Genomic DNA, 22,446 nt, shown 5'->3' with positions numbered 1-22,446 from the left:
TAATGAGAAACAAGAAGATTACAGTCCATGGATCCTGAGACAGTGACCAGGGAAGAGTCCCGGTGCTCCCACACTGAAGTTCTAGGCTAAGATGAACTGGGGGAGGAATAATATCTGCTCAATAACCACACCCAAGATCCAGCAGAGCCCTGCTCTTTCCATTTGACACCTCATTTGCCTTTTCTAAAACTTTTATCTTTCTACTTGTAGCCCAGAAAATTGTTTTTAAAAAGCTCTTTTCTTCCAGAAAATAAAAAAAAACCCACTAGTTGTTCTTTGGAAATAGTAAAGAGTACCCAACAGAACCATTTTCAAACTCATCCCAACTGGCCAGTGACTACTTACATCACTAACCACATTGCTCAAAGTCAGCCAGTCAGAGGCAGCCCTGCAGGATTGACATCAAGCCATCAGCCAACACCCCCTAAAAAGCCTGAACAGTGGCTAAATGCCAACATACTCATAAACACTCCTGCTTCTAGAAGGGTTGGGTCCTGAAATCCTTATTTTTCCAAAACTCATTAAAAAATCAGCAGTTTCCTGTTTCATAGAGACTGTGTCCCATAAGCACAGTGTCACCTCCCAATGGGACCTTTGCTTAGCAATTTCAGATACTGAGCTCAGATATTGAGTGATGAGTTTTCTCTTCAAATTTTGGAGTCCCCACCAATATCCTCTGGAAGACTTGCTTAAGAAGGTCCAATGGGATCCTTGGACCTCACAGTGGTCAATTCCATACCTCTTGGGCCTGGGCCTAGCTCAGTGGTCTTCCTGGTCCACTGCCAAATGAATCAGCATTAACAACACTTGAGCTCTGGGTTGTTTCCCTGGGCTTTTATTTCTGAATTTATCTGATTTAATTTGTTTCATCTGATTTATTTTGGTTTTGTTTAGATATTTTGGTTTGGAAGTACAGCATCTAGCAATTATTCCCTCCACTTATGTACTTATTCTCCACTATATCATTTGTTCTCACTTTTGTCTGTTTTAAAAAGTCTTGTATTGTCTGTTTCTGATTTTCCTGTGCTTTCTGAATATTAAAAGAATGTGATCCTGGGACTGGGGTTGTAGCTCAGTGGTAGATCACTTGCCTTGCATGCATGAAGCACTGGGTTTGATCTCAGCACCACATAAAAATAAATAAATTTATTTTAAAAAAAGAAAAGAATGTGATCCAAAGCACATATATGGAGACAAAGGTCTAATAAATCCTTAATCCAAGTCAGCCCCCCAAACTGATGGATGTGGGTTCATAGACAGTAGCCAAATTGTGCAAAGATGTTTGGTCACACTTTGTCTTGGGTTCCTCATCACAACCTTCAAGAGGGCAACTTGGTGTCTTGTCAGTTTGAACCACAAATCATTTATGTAGTATGCAAGCTGGATTAAGTTATTCTTGTGTCATTGGTCATGTATCTCCTTTTGAGTCTCTGGTTGGTGATCCCAGTGTTCCATGCCTGGGCCCCACACCATTCACATTCATTGCTGAATGCAATGGCCTCCTCGCTGTTTGTCACATGACTGTCTTCCTTAAAGCCACAAGCATTCCCTGACAAAACTTGCCCCTCCTTTATAGACTCCCTATGATTCTAACTCTTGCACCCATCTGAATAAATGGCAAGAAAGGGTAACTGGATTACAAGGAGGGACTTTTGACATGTCAAAAATAACACATTTCAGCTAGGCGTGGTGGCTGATGCCTGTAATCCCAGTGGCTCAAGAGGCTGAGGCAGGAGGATTGCAAGTTCAAAGCCAGCCTCAGCAAATTAGTGAGGCCCTAAGCAACTCAGTGAGACCCTGTCTCTAAATAAAATATAAAAATGAATGGGATGTGGCTCAGTGGTTAAGTGCCCATGGGTTCAATCCCCAGTACCAAAAAAGAAAAAAGAAAGAAAGTAAGTAACACATTTGGTAAGTACTTCTGTAAAAGAAGGGGGGAAATCTCCAGATGTTCCCATATCCCAACCAGAAACTGTTACTTTCAGAACAAAATTACAAAATATCTACATATCTTTCTTTTCTCTTTTTTTTTTCTTTTTTACTTTTTAATTTTATATCATGTGTGTTTGTTACAAATAAAAAAAAATCATCTACTTTTAAAAATACTTATTTGTTTGCATTAACACACTTCAGCAAAGAGGGGGAACTGGCATTCAAATATGGCTAGCCAATCATGACCATGTTAATTATACAGACTTTTCTTTCTTATTCTTCGGTGCTGAGGATTGAACCCAAGGACTTGTGTGTTCTAAACACACCTCAGCATTGAGCAACATGCCCAGTCCCCAAAGATACTTTTCTAAGCAAACATTTCTTACATATTACGAATTTGGCACTGAGTTAGGTGAAATAAAGAATAACTTAAATAGGACAGAATCAAATCCCTTTAAAAGGTGAAGTCAGTGAGGAGGAGGGAGAAGGACGTGAGTAATGTAGTAGAACACTGGAATTCTCTTCATGTGTCCATTTAATTCTGCTGTCCTTTATGGAGTTAGTTCATGCTTCTTGTCTTGACAAGTCTTAGAACTCAACTAGAAAATACATATTTTATAAATGAATTTGATTACTAAACAAAGTATTAAATATATCAATTCTAGACTATCTTTATATACTTCTGCAGCTCTTTCTACCCTCTGTTTCTGGGTTCTGTCATTTTTTTGTTATGAAAAAGAAGGCATGGAGGAGATCCTAAGCAGGTGGACTCTTCACATCTTTGCTCCATTTGATATGTGTCTGTGACAATGAAACCCAATAGGTAGCAGAGGTGCTAAAAGCCCCAAACAATGAGTGTGGGGTGGGGAGATCAGAGGGCATTTCACACAGCAGACTGGATAAGTTTCTAGTCCTTACTGAGGATGGAAGCATTAGGGTGGAGGAGGCAAAAAGATTATTTGCATGAAAAATGTTTTGCCTACCACTTGTTGTGATTCCCATTTATCTGTAGTTATGTTTTAAAAGCTGCTTCCTAAGGAAATTCTTCCAGCCATTTCTCAAAGTAGTTTTTTGTTTGTTTGTTTGGTTTCTTTTGTTTGTTTGTTTGTTTTTGCAGGAGGGAAGGGATTGTCGAAAGATTTAAGTCATCTTAAAGGACAGAGGTGTAGAAGCATTTCATTGTTGCAATGATCCAAACCCATATAGCTCATTTCTTCCTCAAAAATCCCACTTGGTGCTCTTGCCTGGCAGGGAGCATCGCTGGTGAGGATGGGAGGTGTAGGTGAACAGAAAGGGGTCTTCCTGTGGTGGATGGTAAGCGAGAGAAGGAACGTAGCTGTTGAAATCCACAGGCACTTTCTCTTCATAAAGCTCGCCCCCTGGATTTGGCCATAATGGGTGGCAGCTAGTTTTGGCAGCAGGTGGTTCCAGGGGAATCTGCTGGGGAAAGTTTTCCAAAGAATTCTGGGAAGGAAAGAAGTCACAAGGCCAGAGGAAAAGGATAATGGGGACAATAGTTGTCATTGAGAGGGCTTCTCCCCAAAGCAGCGTTTTTATTCCATGCTTGCAGATTGTCATAATCTGAGTAGACTCCAGAAGCAGAAGGCTGAAACAGGTCTCCACTATTGTAGATCCTATTACTGGAAAATCTACATTTTTCATACAGCTTAGTGGGGTCTAAGGTGGAAGTCGGGTCTGCCAGATCAGTGGTTCCCCCTGAACCATAACTCTTGGAGAAGGATAAGCAATCATTCAGTGAATTCTGCTGGGGAGTGTTAGCTATTAAATGTCCACTGTAACTGCCAGGCAATTGGACACCTTCCTGGAATGACGAAGTTAAAGGTAAACTTCCCTGACTTTGTGTTTCACCTGGAAGAGACTTCGATCCTGGGTTCCCCTTCAGCTTTAGGGAGACAGAGGCAGGTGCCCCATGCACTTTCTTCATTGCTCTTCTTGCCTCAGCTTCTAACTTGGTTTCTGGCTTTGGATGATCATGCTCTCCCTTTGATTGGAAGAATATGAAGCGTCCATCGTGTCTCCAGAAGTTGGTGACGGGGAAGCCCCCACGGCCTCGGCAAGGAATAAGCTTCAAAGGCCCATTACAGTTGGGACAACTTTTCTTCTGCTGCTTCTGCCGGGCTTTGACACAGATCGCAGGTCTTCTCAGGTAGACCTTGCGCCCCTCCTTGGTAGAGCAGTTGTGGCCGCGTACCACCACGCCCAGGCAGGACTTCTTGAGGATGCGAGAGTTGCGGTTGTTCGCGTTGCGCATGGCCCAGCTGCTCAGGTGCCGCTGTGCCTTCCTGTCCTCTGAGCTGTAGATGTGCTTCACATAGGAATCTGGCCACTCCTGGAACAGTCTTTTTCACATTCTGTGGCAGTTTCATGTCATTAATGTCCCAGTTTAATACCTCTTTGTCTTCAGAATCAAAGTCGTCAGGTTCCATGATAAAGTCAGGTCACCCACACGTTTTCCTCTATTCAATTTCCTTCAATTTGAACTTGAGAATTTGCTCTCAAAGGTTCTTGATATAAGTGAATTAGCCTTCTGACTTCTTATCCAGATGTAGACAATATTGTCAAGAACTCATCTCCCGTTCAGGTCCCAGTAAGTTCTGGTCACTTTCCTGTTCCCTATTCCAGGTCAGGGTACACTATGCTAATGAGCTCTGGCAACAATCCAATCAAAATCTAGATGCTCTCAGCTCAGGATAGGTAAAAGCAGCCTGTTTCTTCTCAGCAGCCAACAATGTAATGAATATTCTATGGTGTGCTTCTGAACTTTCTCCTTCTTTATGTTGAGGACCTTGTAACTGAAATGGACATTGGGAAGAACCTTGTGAAGAAGTACAGATGTCTTCCTTCTTGTTTCACAGGGTAAACCCAAACAGATTCAATCACTGTAGATCTTCATTCTCTTATCATTTATCCAGCCTGTCTCCTCTTCATTTGCCCAAGTTGCCGAAGCCTTGGTGCAGTGTGGTGAATAGGCCTTCATTCTGGAGCAGCAGAATGGTGTCGGAGAGCTATGGGAGGAGGCCCAACAATGAGCAATCCATATCCTTCTTTTCTTTAGTAATACCCCTACAGATGTACTGGGTAGAGATCTCTTCTGCAAATGGGACTGACAGATTAAAAAACATACACAAGGACTAATTTTAGAAGTTCCCAAAAAATTCTCCCATGCATGATCAGTTTATAGTTGATCTGAACATCGGCATTCCTCCACTACGTGTGATTTAAGATCTGCAAGCATTAAACAGAACAGCTACACTTCATTTCCTGGGCACCTAATCCATTTACTATAATCTCTTCAGCCTCGTCTAAAGACAGATTCTTTTCTTTCATACATTTATGTTCTACTTTCATTTGATGTCCCGTTTAATATTATTCTCTTGGGGAAATCAGTGGCTCATCTAGACAGTTATTTTCTCTGGGTTTTGTTAAGCACTGCTTGGTAGGCAGAATTCTACGAAGGCTCCTGGAGATTTTCTTCCCTAATCTAAGGAACTATGAACGTGAGGTGTTATTCCCATGATTAGGTTACGTTGTATTGCAGAGTTGACCTTGAGAAGGGGAGGGTTATCTAGGTGGGCTGGGCCTAGTCACATGAGCCCTTTAAAAGTACTGAATGTTTTCCCGCTGGCAGCAGAAGAGGCACTCAGAAGTTCAGAGCGTGCACAGGACTCCACACACTGTTGCTCCCTTGGAGATGCAGGGGCCATGTGTCAGGGGATGTGAGTGGCCTCTGTGGGTTGAGTAAGCCCTGGCCAAGAACCAGCAGCAAAGCTGTGACCTCAGCCCTACAACCACAAGGAACTAGTCATTTGATCAACTAATTACTAAATATCACTACTTCTCTTTTTTCTGTCTTCTTCCATAGGCTTAACACTCAGTCCAGCAGCCCTGTCACTCAGTGGGGGAGAAGCCTAGGAGTTTTAATCCAGTGTCCTCTTACAGAAAACATTTGGCTATGAACAATACCTTCATGGCCTTTCTTGCATCTTCTTAGTAGGGACTTCCTCATGGGGAAACAGATTTCAAAGTTCCTACACTCCTAGGAAAACTCATTATTCTTTGGCCACATGAACAAATAAAGCTAGAATCATCCCAATTAGTCAATGATAGCTTCCGTCCAGGACACAGGCCTCTGAAAGCCAGCCCATCATCACATCCCCAAGATTCTGACAGTCAGCAGAGATGTAGGGGCCATGCTCCCCTTAGCCTGCTCTCACTAAGGGTCAGCTAGTCCCCATGCAAGGCCACTTCCAAAGGTCCTCCAATCCCTGAGCTCCACACTCTCCCCAAACATTTCTCAATAGGAGTGCTATTTAGAAAAACTGGACTCATAAGCACAACTCTTCCTCGGTTAAAAAACAATGAATTCAGCCTTTGGTTGAATATGAAGTGGTACCCTCTTCTTTTAATACTGTACACATTTTCATTGCTACACCTCATAAAGGGCCTCTGTGCTTCTCCTTGACTTTCTGGATCTTCTCCCTGACATTTCCAGTCTCCATGATTATCTGCCTTTTTCTCCTTCGGTGATTCTCTGTGTCTACTTTTTCACATTGCCTCTGTGTTCACTTCTTCAGGCTCTACTCTTCTGGGTATCTCCTATCTCATATGGTAGATTACATTCACATATTTTCTGTGATTTCCCCCCTCCTCTCTCCCTAAGCATTCTTTATTTGCTAAATAAAATCTCTGTCCATTGAATCCTAGTGGATTTCTGGGTACCCAAAGGCCCCTTGGACTTCTGCTTTGGACATTGAACATGGCCCAACCTCATGCCAGCTTCTTAGAACCTGAAGCCCATGTGGATCTCCATTCTGCTTTTCTCTCTTGGGACTTCTCTTCCTTGCATCTTATATACATCTTATTTCTAGTTCCTCAAAACAGTAGCAACATCTCCCTGCCTGTGTCTTAAAGTTTTTGAGGATGGAAGAAGAGCGTAATTATTGAAGCACACTGAAAAAACACTGTGTAATCCAATGGCACAGGGAGAACACTGGTCCAAACCAGAATCTGGTTTTATAAATAGCTCATCTGAATTCTATCAATTAGATACTACATTAGTGTTTCTTTGAAGGCTTTGTCAAGTTTGTGACAAAACTGTAAAAAAATTATCAACCAGCAGAGAAATGCTAAGCTTTTTTTTTTATTTCCATAAAAGATAAGGAGTGAATGGGAACAAAAATTGTTATAAGAATTCAAATAATAATACTAACAGTGGTGAAAAGAGGAAGGCAAAAGAGCATTCTCTTATCCTAGTATTTTTCGACTTTAAGTGCATATACCAATACCTAATAACAAACAAAAAGACTCCTTAATCCCAGAGTTTCTCGAGATTTCTTGTCTCCCTGAATTTCCCCAAAAGGCCAAGGGAAAATGTGAAGAGTAACTGGATCATTTCATTATGAAGCACATTCAGAGTAAACCCACCAGGAAACACTAGCCCCCCAACACCCAGCAGCCATCGCCACCCCTCCCCTGCCTTACCTGGCTCACCCGCGGGGGGTGAGCCCAAGCCTTCCTGGGCCTCTTCTTCATCAGACATTTGGAAACAGCAACTGTTACCTTCTGCAGAAGAGAATGAAACCCTTCGAGGACTCCATGTTCAACCCCAGGATTCCATGACAGGAAAGCCCACACGGGAAGGCCAGGAAGCCCCAGGCAGTGCAAGTGACTCCTGGGGGACGTCCCTGGCCTCAGACCCTCCTGCCTTTGAATCCTCCCGACGTGGGGGCTAAGGCAGCTCCTGTCACTCTTACCAGAGGCAGGGGACAGTCTTCCCACCTTGCTCCCTCCCTGAACAGCACATTCTCTCTTATTTCTGACCCCTTACTTTGGCTCCTCTGCCTGGTAACTACAAGCAGCAGGGCGGAATGGGAGAAGACGGGGAGAAACAAAGATTCCGCAGTTGCTTGGGAGCAGACAGCACAAATGCCTTCTCCAATCCACAGTGGCTGGCTGACCACCTCCTCTAGATTGTCTGTGGGGGCCATCTGGGTAGTATCCAGTTCCCAGGAAACTGAAGAGATACAAGGTCACAACAGACCACGCAGAGGGACCCTGAAACATATCTTAGTATGCTCAGGTGGAGCCAGAGAGTTCAGAGAAAATATTGGACGTGCAGAGATCAGAATCATATATTGAATTTTTAGCATAAATAGGCGGGAAGAGTGAAGGGGAAAGGTCTAACTCGTTAAGGGTCATATGCTTTCCCTCATATGAAGAAGCTGGAGAGGAAAAAGGAAAATAAAAATGGGACTCGAATTCCAAAAAATCAAAGGGAGATCAGTTAAAGACAGGAACCACAGCGGGCTGGGGGAGGGGAAGCTGGGGAGTGATACTGGCCAAATTAGGTTGTTAAATCGTGTGCATGTACGAATATGGAAGAGCAAACCCCATCAACATACACAACTATAATGTAACAATAAAAGAGAAAGAGAGTCATTCCTTGGAACTTATTACTTCAACATGAGCAGGGAAAACGCATATTCGAACAATGAAGGCCATATTGTTCCAAACAGAATTCACAAGAATTTTTCCTTGTGCTTCCCAAAAAACTCCAGGATAAATGCAAAGACTTGCATCTGAGGACTAGCTGGAGAGTGCTCAGTGTGAAGCCAACAGCAAACGCCAGGGCTGGATCAGCTTCCTCCTTACCTGGTGCATGTCCTGGGGAGGAGCAGGGGGCTTCCTGTGGTTCCTCTTCCCCACATATATCCACACAGGCATTGCTTCCCTCTGCAGAAAAGAAATGACATCCTTCAGACGTGCCAAGGTACCCAAAAGGGGAATTGTGGAGAAAAACTCAGCAAAGGTTTCGGAGCTCCAACGTCTCCTGGGTGGGACGAATCCCCATCTGAGACCCTCCCGGTGAGTGCTTCAGGATCACCTGGCCCATAGGTGGACACACCCCGGGCATCCTCATCAAGGCCGAGAACCAGCTTCCCATTCATTTCCTCTCCTGAGCACCTCCTTCTCTCCCCCATTCCACAGCACATTGCTGTCTCTGCTCTTGTCTCTGACCCCCAGGTCTCCAGAGGCCTGACTGTGAATGTGCCACTGCCTCCTCCTTTGTCCCTGTCTGTGTTTGCTCCCTGCTTTTTACTGTCCTTCCCATCTCACATGGATGGGCAAGATGGAGGAGTACAAGAGGAAACAGGGCACTCGTCCTTCACCAAGAGAATCAGGCCTGGAGAAGCAGGAATTCTAGTGTCAGAAACAAGGTGTTGGTTCCAATGAGAAGGGTTCAGTTCCTGAAAGACATCCAGTGGAGAACTAGGAAGGATGAGCTGGCAAGACAGGCCTGCCCTATGACGTGCACCTGGGAATCTTCTGTCATCGGAGAGCAGGTGACGTTGCTGGAGAGAGGACCATTACTCTCAGTGTGTCCCTGGGCCACTCCTCCTGTGAAGACATTCTTCTTAGACCTCCCTCTGGAGAGGACCTTCTTCCGCAAGTCACTGTGTACACTGTGACTCTTACTTCAGTGCTCAGCCTGCCACTTCTTTCTTCCCTCCCTTGGATAGAGTTTTTACTCTTCAAAATGTGTACTTTTTAAAATCTTCATTTATTTTTAAGTTTTAGGTGGACACAATATCTTTCTTTTACATTAACATGGTGCTAAGGATGTAACCCAGTGCCTTGGCTAGGCGAGTGCTCTACCACTGAGCCACAACCCCAGCCCCCAAAATGTGTGTTTTGATTGACCTGCTCTCCATGGTTTGCTCAATGCTACCTTGCCACGTGGTTATGATTTGCTTTCATTCATCTGTCTAAAAAATTTTCCCTAATTTGGGCCTCTAGATCTTATTTCTTAAAAACATAAAGTCCTGGGTGAATGCAAAGACTTCCATCTGAGGACTAACTGGAGAGTGCTCAGTGTGAATCCAACAGCAAACGCCTGTGTTGGCCATCCCCACCCTGCAACCCAGGGCTGGATCAGCTTCCTCCTTACCTGGTACATGTCCTGGGGAGGAGCAGGGGGCTTCCTGTGGTTCTTCTTCCCCATGCATATCCACACAGGCATTGCTGCCCTCTGCAGAAAAGAAATAATGTCCTTCAGAGGTGTCAAGTTACCCCCAAAGGGGAATTGTGGAGAATAACTCAGCAAAGGTTTTCGGAAGCTCCAGCGTCTCCTGGGTGGAATGAATCCCCATCTGAGACGCTCCTGGTCTGTGCTTCAGGATCACCTGGCCCGTAGGTGGGACACACCCCGGGCATCCTCATCAAGGCCGAGAACCAGCTTCCCATTCATTTCCTCTCCCGTGCACCTGCTTCTCTCCCCCATTCCACAGCACATTGTTGTCTCTGCCCTTGACTCTGACCCCCAGGTCTCCAAAGGCCTGTCTCTGGATGTGCTACTGTCTCCTCCTTTGTCCCTGTCTGTGTTTGCTCCCTGGTTTTTCCTGTCTTTCCCATCTCACTTGGATGGGCAAGATGGAGGAGTGCAAGAGGAAACAGGGCACTCGTCCTTTACCAAGAGAATCAGGCCTGGAGAAGCAGGAATTCTAGTGTCAGAAACAAGGTGTTGGTTCCAATGGGAAGGGTTCAGTTCCTGAAAGACATCCAGTGGAGAACTCTGGAAGGATGAGCTGGCAAGACAGGCCTGCCCCACAGACGTGCACCTGGGAATCTTCTGTCATCAGAATGCAGGTGACATTGCTGGAGAGAGGACCATTACTCTCATTGTGTCCTTGGGCCACTCCTCCTGTGAAGACCTTCTTAGACCTCCCTCTGGAGAGTACTCTCTTCCGCAAGTCACTGTGTACACTGTGACTCTTACTTCAGTGCTCAGCCTGCCACTTCTTTCTTCCCTCCCTTGGATGCAGTTTTTACTCTTCAAAATGTGTACTTTTTTAATATTCATTTATTTTTAAGCTTTAGGTGGACACAATATCTTTCTTACATTCCCATGGTGGTAAGGATGGAACCCAGTGCCTTGGGCATGCTAGGCGAGCACTCTACCACTGAGCCACAACCCCAGCCCCCAAAATGTGTGTTTTGATTCATCTGCTCTCCACGGTTTCCTCAATGCTTCCTTGCCACGTGGTTATGATTTGTTTTCATTAATCTCTCTAAACAATTTTCCCTAATTTTGGTCTCTAGATCTTATTTCTTAAAGAGCATAAAGTCCAGGGTGAATGCAAAGACTTCCATCTGAGGACTAACTGGAGAGTGCTCAGCGTGAAGCCAACAGCAAATGCCTGTGTTGGCCATCCCCACCCTGCAACCCAGGGCTGGATCAGCTTCCTCCTTACCTGGTGCATGTCCTGGGGAGGAGCAGGGGGCTTCCTGTGGTTCTTCTTCCCCATGCATATCCACACAGGCGTTGCCTCCCTCTGCAGAAAGAAATGATGTCCTTCAGAGGTGTCAAGGTACCCCCAAAGGGGAATTATGGAGAAAGACTCAGCAAGAGTTTCGGAAGCTCCAGCGTCTCCTGGGTGGGAGGAACCCCCATGAGATCCTCCTGGTCTGTGCTTCAGAGGAATTTTGGAGAAAAGCTCAGCAAAGTTGTGGGAAGCTCCATCCTCTCCTGGGTGGGCCTCCCTCTTGGTCTCCCACTTTCTCCTTTTCTACCTCTGTTTCTGTTACTGTGACCTCCTGGATGCCGGGATTATCTCTATGATTTTCTATATTTGCCTCATTCTTGAAGCTCTCTTCTCCCAACTTGACAAAAGCCCTTTCGTTTTCACGAGATCCACAACACCAGGGACCCTGCCCTCATTAAATGCTCCCCAACACGAGTTTCTTAAATTGCAAGACTTCTACCACTGCCAAAACACAGGTCCATGCGCCGTGTGTTTCCAGAAGGAGCTGAAGCCATGTCCCCACCTCACCCGTCAAGACCTGCTGATATTGGGGTTTGGGGTGCACTTCATTCTATCACCCTGGCACTTGTTCCTTGGTGCTCAGCTTTACTTTGACACTCTCATCGCCCTAAGTTCTCAGCACAGGGCACCGTCTCCCCTCGGGACGTCCCAGGCCTTTATCCCTTATCTCTCGAAGTTTTGAAACAAAAGAAGATGGATAAAATTCCACCTCACCTTTGCAAAAATGAAGAGAGACAGGCAGGAAGGGGGCGGAGATGTTTTCCACACTGATTAGAAAGGAGAGATCTATTGAGGTCCCTGGGAACCCATGTCCTCAGGGCCCTGTTTCTCACCTGCTTGCGGAGGAAAAGCCTCCTGTGGTCCTCCTCCTCCTCCTCCGCGAGTCTCCTGGGGAGTTTGGGGATCACGGGGCTCTGTAAAGAACAAGGAAATGATGAACCTGGGGGGACGTGGTCTGAAAACACCCCAGTGTGCTGGCACCACCTATGAGGGGCACCACGTGTCTGTCCCACAGGCTAAGGGCCTCCGTCGGCCTCCACCTCTTTCCCGTCTCAACGACTCTCCTCCCCTCTCCCTCTGGCTGCGTGGTTCTACCCACTCATCCTCTCTCCTTCCCAGCTGTGGTTCTCTTTAACTGTGGGACTGCTCTTCCCCCGGCTCCTCCCATCTCTTGTTTCTTTATATTTTCTTTTGGGGACACTGTATCCCTTTCCTGTTTGTTGTCTGGTCAGCTGTCTGGTGCTGGACCTCAGCTCTCCTAGTGGGTGGCTCCAGTCCTACGCTCTCTGCACTTAGAATTTTCTCCCCCTCCCACCAACATTATTTCACTTTTTCTTCAAAGTCTTTTTTTAAAATATGTATATTTTTAAGTTGTGGATGAACCTTCATTTTTATTTACTTATTTTTATGTGGTGCTGAGAATCGAACCCAGTGACTCCCACGTGCTAGGACAGCGCTCTACCGCTGAGCCACAACCCCAACCCTATTTATTTATTCTGATTGATACATACATACATAAAATTTTTACTTGCAATGGGGTAGCAGGCAGTGTTCAAGGCAGGTATACACTGCATCATGTTTCAACCAAGTTAAACATATCTCCCCCAGACATTTATCATTTCTTTATGGTGAAACCTTTCAAACAACTTTCTTCTAGCTTTTTGAAATGCACTGTACATTGTAATGACGGTCACCACACCGGGCACTGTCACACCAGAGCTTCTTGTTCCTATTTAACGGCAACTTATTTAACTGTACAGTCTTACACAGGGCCTGGTCCATTCTGAAACCGGAGCTTCCTCTTTCTATTCTGACTGCATGACCGGCCCCTGACACCCAGTAACATCCCAGGATGCTGTGCCTGCTCTTCCTCTTCTACCCCACCCTTACAAAAATAACCTGCATACATGTCTGGGCCTTATTTTTCCATCTGTAGGAGAGAGGCTTCAATGGTGTGCATGCCTACGTCTGAAGCTTTTGTGAGGGGAAAGGGGGGTCTTGCATGATTCAGCTCTCTGATGGGGATGGTCAGAAATCCCACCCAGCTTCTCTCCACCCCTTTTTCTCATTCTCGTTTTCACCCCTTCCATTTGTCTCTGCCTCTTCTCCTTCCTCCTCTGGCCTGGCTGATGAGGTCCACTGGGACCGCTCTTCTCTGGCTTCGTTTCTTTCCCATGTTCGTTCCCAGTTCCTTTCTTCCCTGATGCTGGGCTTTGTGCTCTTTCCCCATCTCTCATCCTATGGCTCTCTAGAACCAGGGATGAGAAAAGACATCTCGGAGATCGTCATGCCACCTCACAGGCTTTCACCAGATTTGGGAGCAGGATGGAAAGTGGGAGGGGCCAAGAAGACGCGTCCAGGTGCAAGGCTAAGCATGTGCAGTGGCTCAGAGGGGAAGAGGGAATCGGAAAATTAAAATCACTCAAGAAGTTCCATTACCCTGAAGTAAGAGCAGGAGAGGCAGACATGAAGCTGGAGATTTGGGGAGGAAAATGGATTTAGCCTTTATGACAGCAAGCAGTCATTGACCTCAAGCAGGAAAGCAAAGTTATGCCAACTCACATTTTTCTTAGAGTCCTCTCATTGGGTTCCACAAAATGCATGTGATGGGGCAAGACGGGAGGGGAAATCTGAGCCTGGAAGTCGTTTCTATAATCTCAGAGAGAAGGGGGAAATGTTGACTAAGGTTTCTGTGTTGGTGATGGAAAGCAATGACTGGTGGGAGGTATGTGAAAGGTAGAATCAACCAATCTGGATGGTCTAAGTTGAGGGAGAGGGACCAGTTCTAACAGTGAACTCCCAGACACGAGGCAGGTCCCGTGTCAGGAAGGGTTGCAGGTGCGATTTTAGTTATGTCTCATACTGAGGCTCCTGAAAAGCATCTAAATGTAGACGACTCTAAGATTATCTGCATGAATGAATTCAGGCTCACAAATGAAGGAGGCTAGAAGACAAGCCTGGAGATGTGTCTTGGGATCATTCGTTTATAGGTGGGAGTAGATAAGAATGCCTGGGGAAGGCCAATTGCCTCTGAATGTATTGTGTCACATTAATAGCTGAAAACTCTGCTAAAGTGATCATCCTCGTGCCAGAAGTTGGTTCTGTCCAGTGACTTTCAAGCCCCAGATGTCTCAAACTGTCTTTTCTGGTGTGCAGACAATTTTCCCTTTCTGCTGACTTTTCATTCATTCATTCTCCATTACCATATACAGCAGGGTGCCCTCCCCCTCAGGCCCTGTCTTAGCACTCTCCCCCTCTGGTTCTCCCTTAATATGACTTTCTCCACCTTGGAAACGCTGCACCTTGCTGGATGAGTGAGCTTATCTCCTGGGGAAATGAAACTTAAATATAAACATTCAAATTCAGTCTTTCTGTCTTATCTTTCTCCCATGTCATCAAAGGCCTCATCTTTGCCATTGACACTGGAGCAGGGACCCTTCCCCTTACCAGGTCCATTTCAAAAGTCTTTCACAAGAATTTTTTTATATTGCAGTTATACTCATTATGTCTAAGTTCCCGGCACAACCACAGAAAGTAGAGTGGAAATTATCTCCTTCCTTGACAACATGCACTCCAACATGGTGACAGATGAGTTGCATGACTGCTTAGGTAAAATTGGCAATCACTTGGGAATTTATTTAATGGTTCTATCTGCATTTTCCATTCTCCCTTTCTTTATGTTCTATACACAAGAAAATCTCACCAAGTCTGAACTCCTCCTTCTTATGTGTTTGTGTCTTCTTACAAAAGCAGCCAAAATCTGGGCCTGGTTTGTCTGTCTGTACACAGGGGGTGTAAGGAGAGTGAATGGATGAATTGATAGATGGATGGATGGTGAATGGATGAATGGATGGATAGATGGATGGATGGATTGATGGATGGATGGATGAATGGATGGATGGATTGGTGGATGGATGGATGGATGGATGGATGGATGGATGGATGAATGGATGGATTAGTGGATGGATGGATTGGTGGATGGATGGATGAATGGATGGATGGATTAGTGGATGGATGGATTGGTGGATGGATGGATGGATTAGTGGATGGATGGATTGGTGGATGGATGGATGAATGAATGGATGGATTAGTGGATGGATGGATTGGTGGATGGATGGGTGAATGATGGATGGATTGGTGGATGGATGGATGGATGGATGGGCAGATGGATGAATGGATAGATGGATGGAAGCATAGAAAAGAAAATGAAAGAATAGATATGTATGTTGACAGAAAAATAAAACTTTAGTTAACAGGTAATTTAAATTCTTATTACCTTCTCTATCATAAGGTAATAACCTGGGCATGTCTTCTGATTCTCTTCCTTCATCCATTTGTAGAGAAGATTTCTGGGGCACTGTAGAGAGAAACAGGAACGTGACTGGTAGTTGATGGTGACCTGGACACCTGCCTGGATGTGGTCATGCTAGCCTCTGATGTTCACAGTGCAGTGCTGCTGGGGAGGAAGGTGTGTGGCACTAACCCAGTCTATTTCACTTCCTTTAGCACTTTCTAGGCCCCCTGGCCCCTTCTCCTCCTCTCTACCTCTCCTTTTTTCTGATTCTAACCCTGTTTTCACACACCACTGCATCTGTACCATGAAGCTATTTGTGATCTCTTTGACTCAACTTCCTCTTTCTGACTTGTACCATCTTTCTGCATTTCTCTCTCTCTTCCTCCATGATAGTCTTACCTCTTGGCACAATTATCTCCCTATTTATTCTTTGAGCTCCCTTCCATCTTGTCCCCCTATATTCTGTATGTCATTATTCCTAACACTCCCTAGCAAGTAAGTTTAAAATGATTCCTTTCTTCACCATCTGCCTCCTGCTAGTCATCACTCAACACATCCTGACATTTCAGTCAAGGACGGACCTCATGTGTGATAATGATTCCATAATGTGATGCTGCCTAGTGACACTGCAGCTGTCCTCTGCTGTAAGTACACTTTCTGATGATCATACAAGAAAGAAATCACCTAAAATCACATCTCTCACAATATATCCCATCATTAATGACACCTGACTGCATTTATATTCTCTATTTGTTTAGATTAAAAAGGGGCTACTGGGGGGGCGGGGGCTGGGGTTGTGGCTCAGTGGTAAAGCACTTGCCTGGCATGCGTGAGGCCCTGGGTTCAATCAGCACCACATATAAACAAATAAATAAATAAAATGAAAGATACGTTTACAACTAAAAAATATATTTTTACAAAAAGGGGGGGCTACTGGGGAAACTCCATTTGGTGCCCTTTAGTCTACATTTCTATTACTCTCTGTCCTTGGGTTCTCCACTCAGAAGCCCCTTCCCCAGCTTGCCTCCCACACACCTGGGAACAAAGCCACAGGTGAACACAGGTGTGGGTTTGTGTGAGGGAGAGGTGGGGGGGAGGATGGAGATGTCCCTTTCATACAGATAGACAAACACATCGGTGAGTTAGTCGGTGATTTAAATCATAATTACCTGCCCGGGCACCTGGATGCTGTCTGTCTGTGGTTTCAGCCTCGCCTCCACTCCAACTCCAGAGAGCCTGGCACTCACGGAAAACTGAAGAAAAACAAGGAAATAACTAACCAGACCCAGTGAGGAGGGAAGAGCCCGGGCCTTTGTGCGGATTCTGGCGTTCAGTGCACAGGTGAGCTTTTGGGAAAGGGACAGCGATTCCAAGGACCCCACCCAAGGTCCCCCAAAGCCTCCCTCTCCCCGTTTCCCTTGCTCTCGTCCCTGGGCCTTCCTTCTCCTCATTTCCTGCCACATGCTGTGGCTTCCACGCCATGAGGAACCCCACCCTGGGTCCTTGCCCGGCCCTGCTCCCTGGTCCTCTTTATCCTACTGTGTCTCGGCTTTTCCTCTGGCTTCTCTTCTTTCAGAGCTCTGGCATCCCACATGGCAGGCTCCACCCTATTGTCTCTGCTTTCCCCATCTTGGGACTGAATCCTCTTTTGAATGAGAGGCTCTCTGTGCCAGGCCCTGACCCACTCCCTGGACACCTGCAGAGCCCTGGATCTCCCTACAAACTCTGCTCAGGGATCCCAGCCACCCCAGCCCTCACCAGCCTACACAGCCTCCGTCACAGTGAGTCATCAGGGATGCAGAGCTTGACAACCCTGACCTGTAACCCGGGAGACCTGGGCACAGGGGCCAGGGAGGGGGCTCCCTGTAGTCCATGGAGAGTGTGATGGTTTGAATCTTAAGTGTCCCCCAAGGCTGCTGTGTGTGGAAGACTTGATCACCAGCTGTGGTGCTATTGGAAGGTGGTAGAACCTTTAGGAGGTGGGGCCTAGTGGAAGGAAGTTAGGTCAGTGGGGGTGTGGCCATGGCCCTTCTCTCTCTCTCTCTCTCTCTCTCTCTCTCTCTCTCTCTTTCTCTATCTCTATCTCTCTTTCTCCTTCCCAGCCACCCTGTGGTAAGCAGCTCTTTGCTCGCTAATAAACTCCCCACCGTAATGTTCTGCCCTACCAAAGGCCAAAGGCACAGTGCTAAGCAACCATGGACTAAAAACTTGAGCCAAATAATAATAATAATCTTTTTTTCTATTTAAGTTGTTTATCTCAGGTATTTTGTCACAGTGACAGGAAAGCTAACACAGAGAAGATCAGAGCCCACAGAGATATGCACAGTTTTCTCTGCAACTTTGAACTGGAAGGATCCTGGGTACAAATAGAATATCGACTTAAAATTAGTACCTAGATATTCAATATCCTTTATCCCTTTCTTAGACTTTGGATATATCATTGTATGGAAATGAGGTAGCTCTTATTTTAAATCAAGGTATAGTTTCCACAAACCAACACATTCCACTCTTCATACTGACTTCTAATTTTTTTCCTACTTAAAAATCCTTTATTGCTTTTTTTATTTCCAAACAAAACAAAATTTAAAATTCCTCAGCACAGGGTGTATCAGGCCCTCCAAAATTGGCTTCCAAACCCACCCTCCATGATCCAGTCTCCTGGTTCTGAAAGTTTTCCCTCCCTGCCACACACTGAAGCTTTCACCAGCTGTCCCTTGTGACTTCTCTCTCAGGAGAAGCAAGTGGCATAGGACTGTGTGTCTATAAGCATCAGAGAGGGCTTCCTCCTTCCTAAGAAAGGGCATCGCTCATGCCTCCCTCATTCAAATGCAGACTCAAACCCTCTGTTTCACAGCCCCCAGGTCAGGTCCTAGGGTTACTGGGCCTGAGTGAGCTCTGTGAGGACACAGGTCAGGTTGGTGTCTTCACTGTTGTGTCCATGCCATGGTTCCTCAGCAAGAGTGAATCATGGGTGACTGGACTTGAACCCCAAACACCACTGAGAGCTTTTGTTACCATTTAGGAAGCTTCTGGAAATCTCCACTAAGTCTGGGTAGGCCGTCAGATTGGTGTTGCTGAACAGTTCATTCAGAAGTGACAGGCTGAAGGTCTTCTCCAGCTCACTGAGGACGGTATATACCACTGCGTTCACGGGGACCAGGTTTCTACAAGCTTCTTGAAGATGCTGGAAAACGTTGAATGAGAATTATGTCACTATGGATTTGTGGATTATAGAAGACTCTTAGGTGGGTGCCTAGACCGTTCCTCCTCTCATGAATTGCAAGAATTTTGCATGTTTGGAGACTTCTTACATAAAAATAGTCTCTTGGTTTTGTGAACCTGGCTCTCTGAGAGGTTGAGAGGAAAGCCATTTTGAAGAATAAAAGTGTGTCCAAAGTCAAATGTTGTATGGGACTCTAAGAGCCAGATTGTGTGGGGGGGTGTCTTATAGACCATGAGAAGATGTTCTGGTGATTGGACAATGACCGCTGCTCTGTCCCCAGGACTGGACTGGCCTGAAAGCCTCCTAGAAACCAGGGATCACCCTCTCCTACTGTGATCCTAGCCAAATGACAAGGAACAATTCTGAAGACAGAGAGGCAGCTTGTCCTCAGTATCCCCCGGGAGACCCAATGCTAACCCTAACCTAGAGCTCCAGAAATGTCTAAAGAACAGAAAATGACTTGGAGAGAGAACGGCAAGCGTCTGTTTCCAAATTTATTCTAAAGTTGCCCTGTGAGTTGCAAAAATGTCATGCTCAAGGGTTTAAAGTAAGAGGGCCTGCAATGAAGCAGTGCTGGGGTCCCTTAATTTACCTTTAGTTTACGTTAGTATTTGCATAAAGCACCTAAGATGCTCTGCACTAGGAAGCATTCCTGCTCCCCAGCCTGCCCTCTCCCATCACCTCCCCACTAACAGTTACTGCAGAAAAAGCAACACTTTCTGTGATGCCTGCTTCTCCCACTGCCTCTTGACAGGATGGCACAGGTCCCCATTGCCACCCTGAAGTCTGACATCATGCAGTGTGGGGCTGGTTTCCGGTCCTGAGGAAATTCCCCTGACTTACGTCAAACATCTGCTCAGAGATGAAGGCGCGGTCTCGGAGGCTCATGAGGAAAGGAAACAGCTTGGTTATTGCACTCGCAATCTCCACCTTGTTTTCTTTGAAATGCCTGAAAAGGTGTTCGTGCAAAACCTGCTCCTCTCTGTTCTCGAACTCCATCTTGGGGAGCTCTGTGGCCACCCTACGAAACAAAGATACGACAGATACTGAGCTTCCAAGAGGCTGGTGATGATTTCAGACATGCAGGAAGGTCGGTGAGAGCCAATGTGTGGAATAAGGGGTCATGAGGGAAGACCAGCACGAATGCACTTATTTTAGGGAACAATCCAGGGTGCAAAGGAAAACGGGGATCTGGGGAAAGACCTGCACATGGCAAAAGGACTCCCCCTGCTCTAACCAACACTGAGCTGAGCTCTTTAGAAAAGCATCAAATTGATAAATGTTAAGATCTTCTCTGGTATTGACGTGATACTGTGCTGGTTGATTTCTCATGTCAACTTGTGGGCGGGGGCTGTTTTTAAATAAGATGAGCATTTAAATTGGTGAACTAGGAGTAAGACTGTTTGCCTTCCATGATGTGGGTGGGCCTTGTCCAATCGAAGACCTAAATAGAACAAAAAGACCAAGTGAGAGAAACCAAAACTGCATCTGCCTGCTACCCACACCACAGAGTCTGGACTTGCCAACCTTCATGACTGCGAGAGCCGGCTCCTTGCCATAAATCCCTTCCTCTATATACACATCGCTTCTGTTGCGCATAGAACTCTAATACAGTGTGTGTGTGTGTGTGTGTGTGTGAGTGTGTGTGTGTGTAAAGTTACAGACAAGAGAATTTTTTTTAAATGAAGTATCACAGAACCTAACACTGAAAGGCAAGTCTTATTAATCAACAACCGAGAGAGAGAGAGAGAGAGACATCAGAAAGATGTAAAGGAACTGTACCCTGCACCTCTCCCATCTCTAACTTCTGAAAGATTCTGCGTCATCAAACTGGTTCAAAGATTCTTATCTGGTGAAGTTTGAACAGTCACAAGAATATCAGTATACTTCTCTGGTCCAATTTGGAGACTTGTACAAATATTCAAAATGAAGACACATTATTCTGTATCCCACCTGCCTATGGAGGTGATGTAATGGAGACCTCTAAGACGGCTGGTTTTCATACAGTAAGACCATGCCCGGAAAAAAGTAATTTTTGAACTCAGAAAGGCTGTAACTCTGAGTCTCACTTGGTAACTTGTTCCCCTTACATGAAATTTCTTTCTTTCTTCTTTTTTTCTTTTAGTTGTTGATGGACCTTTATTTTATTTATTTTTATGTGGTGCTAAGGATCGAACCCAGTGCCTCACACATGCCAGGCAAGCACTCTACCACTGAGCCACAGCCCCAGTCCACATGCAATTTCTTAACAGACTTCCCTGTATTTCTAATTGATATAAAGGCTTGTACGGTCTTTTTTTTTTTTTTAATTCCACCATAAGAAGGTACTTCAAATGTGCACTAGGATAGAATAGTATCCTATTTCTCTGTCGAAAAAAGAAGACTTCTGGTTAAAGACGGTTGATTGAACACAATTGTTTTTCTCCTCTTTGCTAGAGTGTCCCCTAACATGACAGTCAAAGAATTAAAATCACAATAACAAAGAGGGAAATTAGACAAGAAATTAAAGTCTGAAAGAGAAAAAGTGTCAGCAGAGTCCCAATTGCTATGTGGGTGGAGGATGCTTCTCTCTGGTCAGAAAAGGGTCAGGGTGTCCTGTGGACTCCTGGAGAGGTGACAGCTGGAGTTAGCTTTTCGGTCCCCCATCCTGAAGTATGAATGAGCAACAGACCATTGGTGTTGGTGGAAACCCACATGAAGGACTAGAACCAAGATGAGCAAAGGACAAACTTACCCCAGCAGAAACAGAGATGTGGCAGAAAACAGAATTCTAAAAACCAGAACTGTCACACAGACAAGAGAAGGCCTTGTGCCCACAAAGCCATGCAGAAACAAATATCCAGAAAGTAAGATGGAGAGCCTGGAAATTTGAAATGATAGTTGAATTTTTTTAAAAAGTTAACTAGAATGGCTTTAAATGGGTTGGGGAGGGAGTTTCCCTGAACAAAGGGAGAATGCCCTAAAGGGAGAAATTAAAAGTAATTTCGAAACCTTAAATGTCAAAAACAGTTATGAAATTCTACAGACCTAGATGTAGAAGGAAATGACAAAAAATGTTACACCCTGATCCGTTATTCATATAGGAAGACAAAATTGATATTTAGCTGTGCCAGGACCACCTGCAATCTCCAACTTGTTTTCTTTGAAATGTCTGAAAATGTGTTTGTGCAAACCAGTGAGAAAATATCCCATTCATGCCCTTTTCTGAGGCTCACCCATTTCACGATGTACTTTCCTCCCAGGAAAAGAAAGATTCACCCCTCTGCCCTGCTCCAGGGACGATGTCTCTGGCAGCAGAGTTCAGGCCAGGCTCTGGTTAGACACTCTCTGGTCCTCTACCATTCCAGATGGTGTGATGCATTAGCCAGAAGCAGAGTCTAGCAGGAGGGTCCTCAGGAGCAGAGGCACCGTGAGACCCCACTGAGATCTGAGAGTCATTTGTTCCTATTATCTACTCAACTCTTACTGACAAACTGGGGCAAGCAGTAGATAGAGCACGCTGAGGTTCATAGCCAGTATTGCAAAAACAGAAAAAGAATCTAAAGGAATTTGAGAAGCACTGTTCTAGAAATAAAGGCTATGTACTGCATATAATAATAAAATTATAAGAATTTCAATCTTAAGGTTATATGAAAAAAATTTAATTGAGTGAG

The 22,446-nt window shown here is 45.3% G+C and overlaps 1 protein-coding gene and 1 pseudogene across 4 annotated transcripts in view; both read right to left on the bottom strand.

The window, feature by feature from the left end:
- Positions 1 to 21,022, bottom strand: part of LOC107138419 (nuclear body protein SP140-like protein) — a 50,041-nt gene extending 29,019 nt beyond the window's left edge. Inside the window, exons 1-9 of one of the 4 annotated variants that reach the window (XM_048808704.1) lie at positions 19,637 to 21,017; positions 18,586 to 18,754; positions 16,740 to 16,823; positions 15,553 to 15,633; positions 12,110 to 12,190; positions 11,205 to 11,285; positions 9,902 to 9,982; positions 8,605 to 8,685; positions 7,435 to 7,515 (exon numbers count right to left, since the gene is read on the bottom strand). In XM_048808704.1, the coding sequence (XP_048664661.1) occupies positions 7,435 to 7,515; positions 8,605 to 8,685; positions 9,902 to 9,982; positions 11,205 to 11,285; positions 12,110 to 12,190; positions 15,553 to 15,633; positions 16,740 to 16,823; positions 18,586 to 18,754; positions 19,637 to 19,792 (895 nt within the window). In that variant the 5' untranslated portion in view covers positions 19,793 to 21,017. Of the gene's footprint in view, positions 1 to 7,434; positions 7,516 to 8,604; positions 8,686 to 9,901; positions 9,983 to 11,204; positions 11,286 to 12,109; positions 12,191 to 15,552; positions 15,634 to 16,739; positions 16,824 to 18,585; positions 18,755 to 19,636 lie in introns of all 4 variants that reach the window. The other 3 variants (XM_048808706.1, XM_048808705.1, XM_048808707.1) reach the window with 3 other exon arrangements.
- On the bottom strand, positions 6 to 14,992 carry LOC125618282 (annotated as a pseudogene).
- Positions 21,023 to 22,446: the final 1,424 nt, after the last annotated feature.

Source organism: Marmota marmota, unplaced genomic scaffold (assembly GCF_001458135.2).
Source record: "Marmota marmota marmota unplaced genomic scaffold, marMar, whole genome shotgun sequence".
Taxonomy (NCBI): domain Eukaryota; kingdom Metazoa; phylum Chordata; class Mammalia; order Rodentia; family Sciuridae; genus Marmota; species Marmota marmota.
Note: the sequence above shows the minus strand (reverse complement) of the source record. Positions and strands in the feature narration are given on the sequence as shown.